At 32.6% G+C, this 11,558-nt stretch overlaps 1 protein-coding gene across 1 annotated transcript; it reads right to left on the reverse strand.

Annotated features, from left to right (window-relative positions):
- Positions 1-9,182: 9,182 nt before the first annotated feature.
- On the reverse strand, positions 9,183-11,305 carry LOC142613982 (beta-carotene hydroxylase 1, chloroplastic-like). The gene is made up of 7 exons (XM_075786509.1): positions 10,861-11,305; positions 10,713-10,772; positions 10,521-10,592; positions 10,097-10,231; positions 9,742-9,867; positions 9,567-9,623; positions 9,183-9,455 (listed from the first exon to the last, which is right to left on the reverse strand). Exons 1-7 carry the CDS (start codon positions 11,248-11,250, stop codon positions 9,381-9,383), a joined length of 915 nt encoding a protein of 304 aa, XP_075642624.1. The 5' UTR covers positions 11,251-11,305; the 3' UTR covers positions 9,183-9,380.
- Between the last annotated feature and the right edge of the window lie 253 nt (positions 11,306-11,558).

Below are 11,558 nucleotides of genomic sequence, written 5' to 3' on the forward strand. Positions count from 1 at the left end.
GGATGAAGTAGGACAAAGAAAAAAAAGCATTTTATTATCCCTATTCATCGAGTCTGCTAGCAAATAACCTAAGCATCATCCATAGTTCAAACAACCTATCACAAGAACTTAATTCAAATTTATGGTACCCGACTCCTTATTATATATGATGCTCTAGAATGATTCAAACTGCTAAAGTTTTTTTTTTAATTAAGGTTTGAGATTGAATGTCAGTTTGATTAAGGTTAAGAAATTTAAGGTAAGTAGAGAAAGAATCTCAATCGCACGATAGGGTTTGGCTTATTTCTGGTATTTTTTTAATTGGAATTTTTTAATGTTTTAATGAGAAACTGTCACATCACCCACTAACTAAATAAAATATAGAGATTATAACATATTACCACTTGTCATTATGTATTTAAAACAAAAAATATCTTCAGTTAACAAAGTACTGAAAATAAGCCAAACACTTAATTAATTAATGCACATGAAGTTTATGTGACAATTATGAGTAATCTTATTATTATTTTGACAGGAATGAGTAATCTTATTTGTAGTTGGAATTTGGAATTTGACGTGGGTTTCATACTTAGTCTTTATGGTATGTTTGGAAAAAAGAGGAAATGGAGGGAGAGGAGAGGAAATAATTAAAGGGGAAATTAGCTAGAACATATTAAGAAAATTTCTAATCCATTTGAGACATTTTCCATTCTCTTTTCATTTACTCTTTTCTCATCTCCCTCTATTTAAATATAGGGTTAAGTTTCATATTTTATTTCATGTTTAAAATTTATAGTTTTCTTTATATATATATATATTTATTTATTTATTGTGGAAACAAGAATTTAACTCGAGCTTAGTTAGAGTTAAACCTAAGCTTAATTACTTGCTTAAGAACACAATCAATTTAGATTATGGGTTTAAAACAATCTGTAATAGGAAATTTGAACAAGAATCCAGAAACTATTTCATTCTCACAAAAGTATGAAAAAATATATTATTCATATGATTTTTCCCTATTACAATTCTCACTCTGTGTTTCACTCTTCTCCTTTTGTTTGTCTTCTTTTCCCTTTTATACTCTTCCTCCTCCTCCTTTTTCATCCTTATCTTGTGCTTGACTCTCCTTATTTTCTTCTCCAGCATGTGTTATAGTAGGTGCTATTCTAATTTGGTTGGGCAGCCTTCTGTCCCATCAGGCTCTTCTTTTCTTGAGGTTATGATGAACAAAGTCTTTTTGGGCTCCCCGTTTTATTTTGATAAGTTATCTGTTGTATTAAATGCTATTATGTTAGGTAGGTTGTCGTGGATTTATCAGAAAGATTTGGAGGGGTACCTTGGACACTATATGTACCTCAATGGGATGCCTTTGATAGTTTAGGCATCCTCAGATATTATACATACCTTGATGGGATGCCTTTGGTATTTTGTCTATGGCCATTTACCTCAGATGGTTCAGGTGGTCCATTCATTCTTGGACTAAGGGTGGTGGGGCCTGTTTGGTCGATTCTTGAGGTTTGGGATCTTAGGGGTACTTTTGATGATCTCCTTTTTCATCTTTTACCTTTGTTCCAAGGTATGCCTTTTTTGTATTTGGGCTTCATTTCTTGGAAAGATGTATGTAAACACTCAATTTTGCACCCATAATTTAATCAAGGAATATGACTAGAATGACCATTCATTTACCCAAAATTCATGATTGCATTTCATGCGCTAATTCATTCATTGCATATCATAAAAATGATCTTAAGGTTTCTAAAGGTCACGACAGTATGCCCGATTTCCAAACCGAACCATCGAATTGAAAAATATCACATGATCAAGTTTGCACAGTCTGCATGCATTTTGTTTAGGTGGAACCAATCACACATGCTTAATTTAAATTAATTCTGATTGGCTAAGAAATAAAAATTAATTAAATAATTCTTTGATTGGTTGTTAGTTAGTATCAAAAATAGACTTGCTTGCGTAGGAATAAAGTGGATGATCAGATAACAACAAAATTGTGGTTAATCAAGACTTTTTGGAGTATTCATTTACAAGATAATCATCATTGTAAAAACTTGAATATCCAAAAAAGGGGTTTAATTTTTACAATACGGATTAAAAACACGTTTAAGTGCAAATCTCGGCTCAAAAAATCTCAAAAAAAGGAGTCCAAAGTGAATCAAAATTCAAACACGGGTCCAGCACCCAAGAGGGCCATTCGGCACTTTCCAAGTGCCGATTGGCACAAATTCAAGGCACGGCCCAAGGGCTCCTGGATTGAGATAAATCTTATCCTTTTCAATTTTTTAGAGATAAGGACACATCCCAATTCGTATTCTTTTGTTTATTGTAATCTTTCTCTTGAGTCTCAAAATCTGCTAATTAACAAAGATCTTTTTAAACTAAAAACTTATCTGAATTTTTTAGATCTAATTTTCTAAATTAAAAACTATTCTATATTTTCATTAAATACAGATCTAATTTTTTTAACACATAAAACCGATCTATATTTTCATTAAATACATATCTGATTTTTTTCATACATAAAAATTGATCTATATTTTCATTAAATACAGATCCAATTTTATTTAACACTCAAAAGCTGTTTTGTATTTTCTTTAAATGCAGATCTTATTTTTTTTAACTCTCAAAAACTAATCTATATTTTCATTAAATACAGAACTGATTTTTTTAACCATAGAAACTAATCTGTATTTTTATTAAATACAGATTTGATTTTTTTAACACACAAAACTAATCTATATTTTCATTAAATACAAATCTGATTTTTTTTTTAAGAAAATTTTCTTTGTCACAAAATAGCAGATTTTAAAATTTAAAATAAGTTAAAATTTGAGATGATTTTTGATTGATGCATGTAAAATGGATTTATCTCATGAGTGTAGTTCCTCTTCTAAAAAAAAGTCTTTTTTCTTATTTTAATTCATTCATTGCATATCATAAAAATGATCTTGAGGTCTTAACAGTCGTGACTAAATGCCTGATTTCCAAATCGGATCGTCGAAACTGAAAGATATCGCATGATCAAGTTTGTACAATTGGCATGCATTTTGTTTGGGTGGAACCAACCACACAATTAATTTAAATTATTTCTGATTGACTAAGCAATTAAAATTAATTAAATAATCCTGTGATTGGCTATTAGTTAGTGTCAAAAATAGACTTGCTTACATGAGAATAAAGTGGATAATTAGATAACAACAAAATTGTGGATAATTAAGACTTTTTGGAGTATTTATCTACAAGATAATCATCACTATAAAAACTTGAATATCCAGAAAAGGGGCTTAATATTTAGAATACGGATTAAAAACGCGTCTAAGTGCAAGTCCCGGCTCAAAAAACCTTAAAAAAAAGAGTCCAAAGTGGACCAAAACTCAAACGCAGGTCTATCCCAAGAGGGCCATTTAGTACTCTTGGAGTGCCGATCGGCACTTTTCAAGTGTTGATTAGTACAAATTCAAGGCATGGACCAAGGGCTCCTAGATTGAGATAAATCTTACCCTTTTCGATTTTTTAAAGATAAGGACGCGTCCCAGTTCGTACTCTAGTCATTTAGCTAATTTTTCGAAGCATTCCAGCCTCTATAAATAGAGGATGCCTCCTAAAATTCAGCACACTTTTTCACACTTTCTGACCCCCCCCCCCTCTTTCTGGCTCTTCTATTCTTTTCTTTTCCCCCTTATGTTAAAGACATTTTGAAGGCTCTTGCCTTAGGTATTTAGCTAATTTTTCGAAGCATTCCAGCCTCTATAAATAGAGGATGACTCCTAAAATTCAGCACACTTTTTCACACTTTCTGACCCCCCCCCCTCTTTCTGGCTCTTCTATTCTTTTCTTTTCCCCCTTATGTTAAAGACGTTTTGAAGGCTCTTGCCTTAGGTATTTTTTTTCTGTAAGCAAAGTATTTTAGGCTTCAAAGAGTTTTGTAAATTTCTTTGAATCCTAGAATATCATTTTACTAAGAAGAACACGCTCATGCAAGAGGTAGTCTATTTCTTTTCTTTTTCTAGTCTTCTCTATTAATTTTGTTTGATGATGCATGAATAGGTTCAAGATGTTTGATTATTTCTTATACTTGATATAATTGCCATGTTTATTTTTTAAATTTTCTTTAAATATGTTCTTAGATGATTTTTTTTTGTGATTTCTTTCTTAAATCTCAAAATCTACTGATAATCAAAGATTTCTTTAAACACACAAAACTGATCTGAATTTTTCAAATCTGATTTTTTTTAATACATAAAATTGATCTAAAATTTTCAAATCTGATTTTCTTTAAACTCAAAAACTGATATGAATTTTTCAGATCTAATTTTCTAAACTAAAAACTAATCTGAATTTTTCAGATCTGATTTTTTAAACTCTAAAACTGATTTGTATTTTCATTAAATGCAAATTTGATTTTTTTTACTCTAAAAATTTATCTATATTTTCATTAAATACTGATCTTTTTTTTTTAGAAAAAGTTTTCTTTGTGACACAATTGTAGATTTTGAAATTTAAAAGAAGAAATTAAAAATTAGGTTGAAGTCTTTTTCTTTTCCTCAATATGTGATGCATGTAAAACAAATTTATCTCATGAGTGTGAATCCTTTTTCAAAAATCTTTTTCTTCTTTATGTCCAACAACATATCTGATTTATATATATATATATATATATATATATATATATATATATATATATATATATATATATATATATATATATATAAACCAAAAAATCATTTTTTTTTAGTTGTTCAAAACATATCTGATTTTTTTTTTTTTTGGTTGATAAAATTACTTTTTAACTTTACACCAAAACAGATATGACAAAAGGCTTGTTCTTTTCTTTACATAAAAACATATCTGATTTTTTTTACAAATCTAATTTTTTATCTACATAAAAATAGACCTGATTTTTCTTTATAAATCTTAATTTTTTTTATTTATTCACAAAACAAATCTGAATTTTTCTAAAAAAATAGGATACATTCATAAGGTAAATCTATTTGAATTAATTTTAGTCAAGTGTTTGTCATGTTTGTTCAACATATCATTCAATATCATGCAAAAAATGGTATATTGGTCATTAGAGTCTAGAAGACCAGACTTTATCTAGGTGGAATGGGTGCCTAACATCTTCCCATTCTGTAACTTAGCCCCCGAACTTAAGATTTTTGGATAGGTAGATTAGTGTTTTGTCTTTCTTTCTATTTTTGGTAGATTGTAACTAGGGCCAAAATTTTTGTATTCTTTTGCATAGATTGTAACTAGGACTCAAAACCTTATAAGGTTTAATTTACCAAAACTGTACTTCTCTTTATTCAATTAATGACAGTCGAAATATTTTGATCATGTAATTTGTATTAATTTTTTCTTATATTTTTGTATAAAAAATAAAGGGCGACTCCACACCACTTACCCAAAAAGAGTAGTGCCTTTCAAAGCATCTAAATCTCTTTTTTGAGAGCACTCGAAGTTTTGCAGTCTCTCACAACATACTCTGGGCCTATCCTGATCTAAGATCCAATGCTTACTTGAGTTTTTAAGTGCCACATCCCTACACACACACATATGTAAAAGAGTCTAATAATTTGGTTCCAAATTTGAAATGGAATTGTAATTCTTTATTATTATTATTTTTTTTCCGTTTTGATTAATCAATCACAATCAACATTTTAAATTGGTTTCATATAGGTAGCAAGGAACCACTCACTCTAGCAATTGACAGAAACAAAGAAGTGAGAACTACTCACTCTAGCAATTGGCAACCAATCCTTCTGATGATCACTATTTTCAAATGTTTATATATTTATATAATTTGATCCTGAATTCACCTTAGAAAAGAAACCAAACATTATCACGAAGTTATAAAACTCTTTTCTAGACCACTGAATTTATAAGTTATCAATGGCAGTCACTCATGTAGTATTCAAAAGGAAATCATAAATAAAAAGGAGTTTGAAGCAACAATAACAAGTCATGGTATTATAATGATGCCATAGAATCTATACAACAGCTTGTTATTCAAGGAAATAAGAGCAGTAAACCCTCTACATTTAATAGTTCTAGAACTCAAATAAGTGCCCTAAAGTATATTTTAGTTTGTCAAACAGATTGTTATTTAAGGAAATAAGAACCTTGTTCTAGTGTTGGAGAATCTAGGAAGATTATCAACAATAACAACCAACTAGGAAATAAGAACCTTGTTCTAGTGTTGGGGAATCTAAAAAGATTATCAACAATAACAACCAACTTGCCCTAAAAAACACAACCACTATTTCCCCATTTTCCACAAAAGACCACAACCACCATTCCAATTCACAAACAACAACAGCAAAGTCCTCATCCAAAACAATGGGATCAGTTTTTGATTTATATATGGGATTCACAAGTTTTCCAAACCCTCCCACCAAAGAAAACAAATCCCAAAGAACGAAGAAAAAAAAAAAAAAACCAAGCCTAACACACAAACACCACGAACAACGCAGAAATCAACACAGAGGAAAAATCCCCAAAATTTTTTTAAATAAAATAAGAAGCACAAGTTTTTCTAAGGGAAATACATGTTTAAAAAAAGGAAGAGAGAGTGGTGGATCTACCTTGGTGTTTTTGAGAAACGACGAATCAAATGCAAGGGTTTTGGTTAAAGTCTCGTCGTCATCGTCGTCGTCGCTGATTTGAGCTGTGGCTGCCTTTTGGTTGGATGACGTCATTAGCTTAGTAGGCGTGACTGAGGTGAGGGATGAAGAACGAAGAGGGAGATTGGAGAAAGGTGAGAGAGATGCTCCTAGGGATTTTTGCTCTGTTGCTTTTTCATGTGAAAGGGAGGGCAGTGTCATTAGAGTCATTGGGTGGAGTGTTGGTGTGGGAAAATGAGAAATGGATTTGATAAGTCTCTGAACCATGGGCCCTTGTGTTGTAATGAAAATTATCAAAATGCCACTTACTCAGCTTTCGTAACTTAAAAACACCAAAAACTTATTTTTGGTTTTCATTACTCATTACTCACTTTGGTGAGAATTGAGTGATGAAAATAAAATCTTAAAATACATCCAAACAAGTTGAGGCCCTTTTTGGATTTTTTTTTTGTCTCTCATCACTTCTCACTCAATTTTCGTCACTCATCACTCATCACTTAAAATACCCCAACTTTCTAATACCCACTCGTTTGGTTTTTGTTTATACTTCATATCACTCAAATTTTTCTATTGTTTGTGAGACCCACTGCCTGAGCACCATGTCAGTGAGTATAGTTAGCCTACCCACCTCCCTTAACTCTTTTCATTTCATTTTCTTCTCCTTTAGTCACCATTGCCTTGTTACTCTCTCTCCCAACACAAACCCAAACCCAGCTAAGATAGAAGACAATCGGTGCTAAACGGTGTAGCAACGATGCCTATCGGTGTAGCGGCGGTGCCAATCGGTGTTGATCCTCTGACGTGTAGCGACGTTGATTGGCGCCGATCTCCCACCTTCTCAACCCAGCGCCAATCTACACGTTTTATCGGTGTTAATTTTTGAAAACCCCAACGTGGTGGATGGCTTTCCACGGTGGCCGCTAATTGGTGGGTTTGGTGGTGCGATGGGTTTGAAGATTTGAGTTTGCTTTTGAGTTGGCAGATGGGTTTTTTGGTGCAATGGGTTTGTTCTGGAAATTCGGGTTTGCAGATTTGAGTTTGCTTTTTTTTTTTTTTTATGATTGAGAAATCTGGGTTTTTAAATTTTGTTCTAGATTTCATTTTCACTTCTATTGGTTTTTTTTTTTTTTAAGTTGGGGTTTTCTGTGTATTTTGAAGATCTCCATTGATCTGCGAGAAAAACAGGGTAAAAACAAAGAGAAAAGCAAAGAAAAACAGGGGAAAAGGAAGGAAAAAAAAAAAAAGAACGAATTGAGATGAGAAATGCGAAAATGAAGAAAAAAAAAAGAAAAAAGAAAGAACGAACTGAAGAACAGAGAAAGAAGAAAGAAAAGTGGAAAAAAAAAAAGAAAAAAAGAAAAAAAAAAGGAGAGTGAAGTCAAAAGTTACGGCTGGTGGGTCCTTCAGTGTGTGTTTAATTACGAAAATGCTATTGGAAATAGAGTTTTGGAAACTGAAAACACCTAAAATGTGTTTTTAGTTTTCATAATTCATCACTCCAAAATCAGAAAATTGAGTGATGGAAACAAAAACAGGAAACACAGCCAAACAAGCTTTCTTAGAGTGGGTCCCACTTATTTTGAGTTATGGGTGATGGAAATAAAGTTTTGAGTTATGGGAATCATAAATCCAAACAACCCCTGAAGCTCCATGAGACCCACCATTTTTGAGTGATGAGTGAGAGAAACTCAGTGATGAGTGATGAAAGCACCAAAATCCAAATTCTTTTCATTATTATTCAATGTATGACTTCATTTACACATGTATACCTAACATGATTGAGTTTAGTTTATTTTCTTTCAACTAATTTTGCTTTGGTAAGCATACAATATATATATATATATATATATATATATATATATATATATATATATATATATATATATATATATATATATATATATTGTCATGCTAACGAGTGCTCTTAGGGCAATAGTTAACAATGCATTATAGAAAAGTTTTGACACTACTTTTTTAGAAAATGAAAAAAACTGTCAAAACATTTATTACTTTATATTTTTTCCGATAAGAACTTTCTTTAAATAGATTGTTAACCAATACCTTAGGAGCATTCATTAGCATTTCTCGTATGTTTTACATAGTGCTCTTATCAAAGCAAATAAGTTTATTATAATATAATAAAAAAGCTAGTCCATAGATAGAAAGTGCACAGTATGATGATGGCAATGTGAACCGTATGATTAAGGTTATGCGGTTGTGAACAGTCTCAATTCGGTGGAGAAAAGATGGATTTGGCAGTTAACCTACCGTTTTCTTTTTCTTTTTTGCTGAATTTCAATTAAACCTACCTTGGTTAGTCCATGAAAGTAACCATTTCTAACACCAATCAAACAGCCTGCTTTTTAGAGTTACGCATTGTGGAAAAGTTCTTAAAAAAGAGCCACTTTCAATGAAGGAATATTTAGATTACCTTTTTTCACATGCGAGTTAACCATGATGTAATTACTTGTGAAATGAATCCAGTTTGTTCAATTGCCATTCATGATGTGAATCACTATAGTACATGGTAACAAAATTGAAATTGCATTAATTGGATTGTCCTACACAGCATAGTCATTTCGCAAAGGATTCATTTAATCAATGAAAGGAGGAGGAGGTCATTTTCCACTCACCCAAACTATTGTACAAATGAATCATTAGGAATTCCTTTTATTCACCAAATGATAAAAGAACTAGTCCATTTTTATAATTGACTATTATAAGAACACTACAAGAGGGGTTTAATCACACTGGTACACTTCACTATCAAACTTTGGATTGCCTAGTCCTCCGTTGAATTTCCTTTTCCAACTCTTCTGTTCCCCCAACTTTTTCTAGTTCCTGCAATAGCATTATAGAGAATTTAGTCACGCCTCTATTAAGTATTAACCCATCCTTATTTGATTAACAAGTCAATCACATAAACACAAAAGAATTAGAAAGTGAGGTCACCTTTGGGCCCAAGAATAACCCATATGGCACACCATCAAATTTGTCCGAGTGATGAAGCTATTTTTCCAACCAAAAAAAGAGAAACAATGAGCAAGTGAAAGAAAGAAAAGAATTGAAAAGCAATGTTTTTATATCATTTGGGGGAAAAAATTGAAAAAAAAAAAAAGTTTATTACTTGGTGGGCTGAAGCAACTCTTTGTAAATAAGGGACATTAGCTATTGGCCCAACTGGAAATCGACGGTGAACAAGTCCATCATGCACAAACATGTAGGCCATCCCATACATTGTGAGTCCTAAACCCTGTTTTTGAAGTCCCGAAATTTCGAAACATGAGAAAAAAAAGTATAAGTAACCATCAGGGGAACGTGTCAAACAAAGAGAAGTGGTGAAAAATTGGATTGGACCGTCTTTTCAAAAAGCCAACTTTTCGTAAAAGCAAAGTAAGGTAGGGCCAATAAGATTTGGCCACGTCAAAGATGTTAGAAAGCCAAAATAGAAAACGTCGTCGTTGGAAGGGAGATGCACTCACAAGGCCCAAACAGAGTCCTGGAACCAAACCCTGGTTAGAGAAGCCGTAAAAAATAAGAGCAATTGCTGGAACCGAGTTGATCATGGCGAAAACATCGTTGAGCTCAAAAGGACCCTCCCTTGGTCGGTGATGGGACTATATTAATAATGCAAAATTAACCAAATGAGCCATGGTCAACATCAGTTTTACTGAATACTTTGTAGCTCGACTACTATTTAAAAAAATAAGTAAAAAAGTACTGGCTTGAAAATAAACTCTCACTCTAATTAATTAAATTGATTCAAATGTACGTATTTTTATGTGTTACTTGTAAATTAATCTTATTATTCGCGTGCACTCTAAACAAATCAAGAATCATGCAATGATTGGATTCAATTTCTCTTTGAAAATAGTGAAACAAGCTAGACTTTTTTAACCGATTGACCTCGTGCACAGGCCACAATGAAGCATGCCACAGCGCTCTGTGAGCCCACCTTGCCCAATACTCCATTCCCACCTGAAAATCAAGGACACCCAGAAAACTATGATTAATATTAATAGAGATCTTGTTCATTTATTACTGTCAAAAATTTTTGGGCATGAGGAAAAATGAAGTAGACGAAGATCAGAGACTTACTGCAGTACCCACTGAGAGAGCAAATGTACTGAACATTTCTACTAGAGGGATTTCTCCACCCTAACCATCAAAATTGATTAAGTTAAGCCCCATATATTTAAACGAAGAGAAAAGCAAAATACATTAAAAAAGAAGAAGAAAGGTTTACCTCCATTTGCAAAGAAAATCTATAATAAACAGAAATGGCAACCATGGAAGTGATTCCAAAACTGGACATGATTGCAGCAACTAGGTACGTATATCTTTCTGATGTTTTCCTCGCTAATCTCTCTGACACAACACGTGAGGTTGTTGTTACCTCGTTCCTTATATCATTATCAACGTATTGGACAGCGTTTTCTTTCTGAACTTGACTAATCTCTGTGTTGATCTCTTCCTTGGCCAAGCATAGTCTCAAGCTAAAACTCTTTCTACGGAAAAGGGTTGCTTTAAGAGAGTATGGGAATGATTTAGAAAAGGGTTTTGGAACCTGGTAATATGTCTTATGTTTGAAATGGTGCACTATTGAGCTTGAAGTAATTGAAACTCCGGTTGCCATGGGAGTCTTTTATTATTTGTTCGAAGTCAGAGTTCAATGAAACTAGAAAGTCAGAAACTATATATGGTTTTCTTTGTTTCTCTTACATTTATGGATACGTTTTTATACAAAACGGACAACGTTGCTGGTATGGTGATTTTACTAGTGTGCCCTTCTGTTTTGGGAAGGGCCATGAGGTCCAAGGGGTGGATCATGAACATAATATTCGTCTCTATTATTAGGAATGGCAGTGGTGGATTCGGGTCGGGTTTCTTTATACTCGAACCCGCCCCGCGGGTCTAAACCCGTTACCCGGACTGGATCATTTA

Source organism: Castanea sativa, chromosome 10 (genome assembly GCF_040712315.1).
Source record: "Castanea sativa cultivar Marrone di Chiusa Pesio chromosome 10, ASM4071231v1".
Classification (NCBI taxonomy): Eukaryota; Viridiplantae; Streptophyta; class Magnoliopsida; order Fagales; family Fagaceae; genus Castanea; species Castanea sativa.

Coding starts and splice junctions, on each gene's coding strand:
- LOC142613982 (XM_075786509.1), bottom strand. CDS start 11,250: ATGGCAACCGGAGTTTCAATTACTTCAAGCTCAATAGTGCACCATTTC. Junction 10,593..10,712: donor CTCTCTCAGTGGGTACTGCA/GTAAGTCTCTGA, acceptor CTTGATTTTCAG/GTGGGAATGGAGTATTGGGC. Junction 9,868..10,096: donor CAGGACTCTGTTTGGGCCTT/GTGAGTGCATCT, acceptor CTTCAAAAACAG/GGTTTAGGACTCACAATGTA.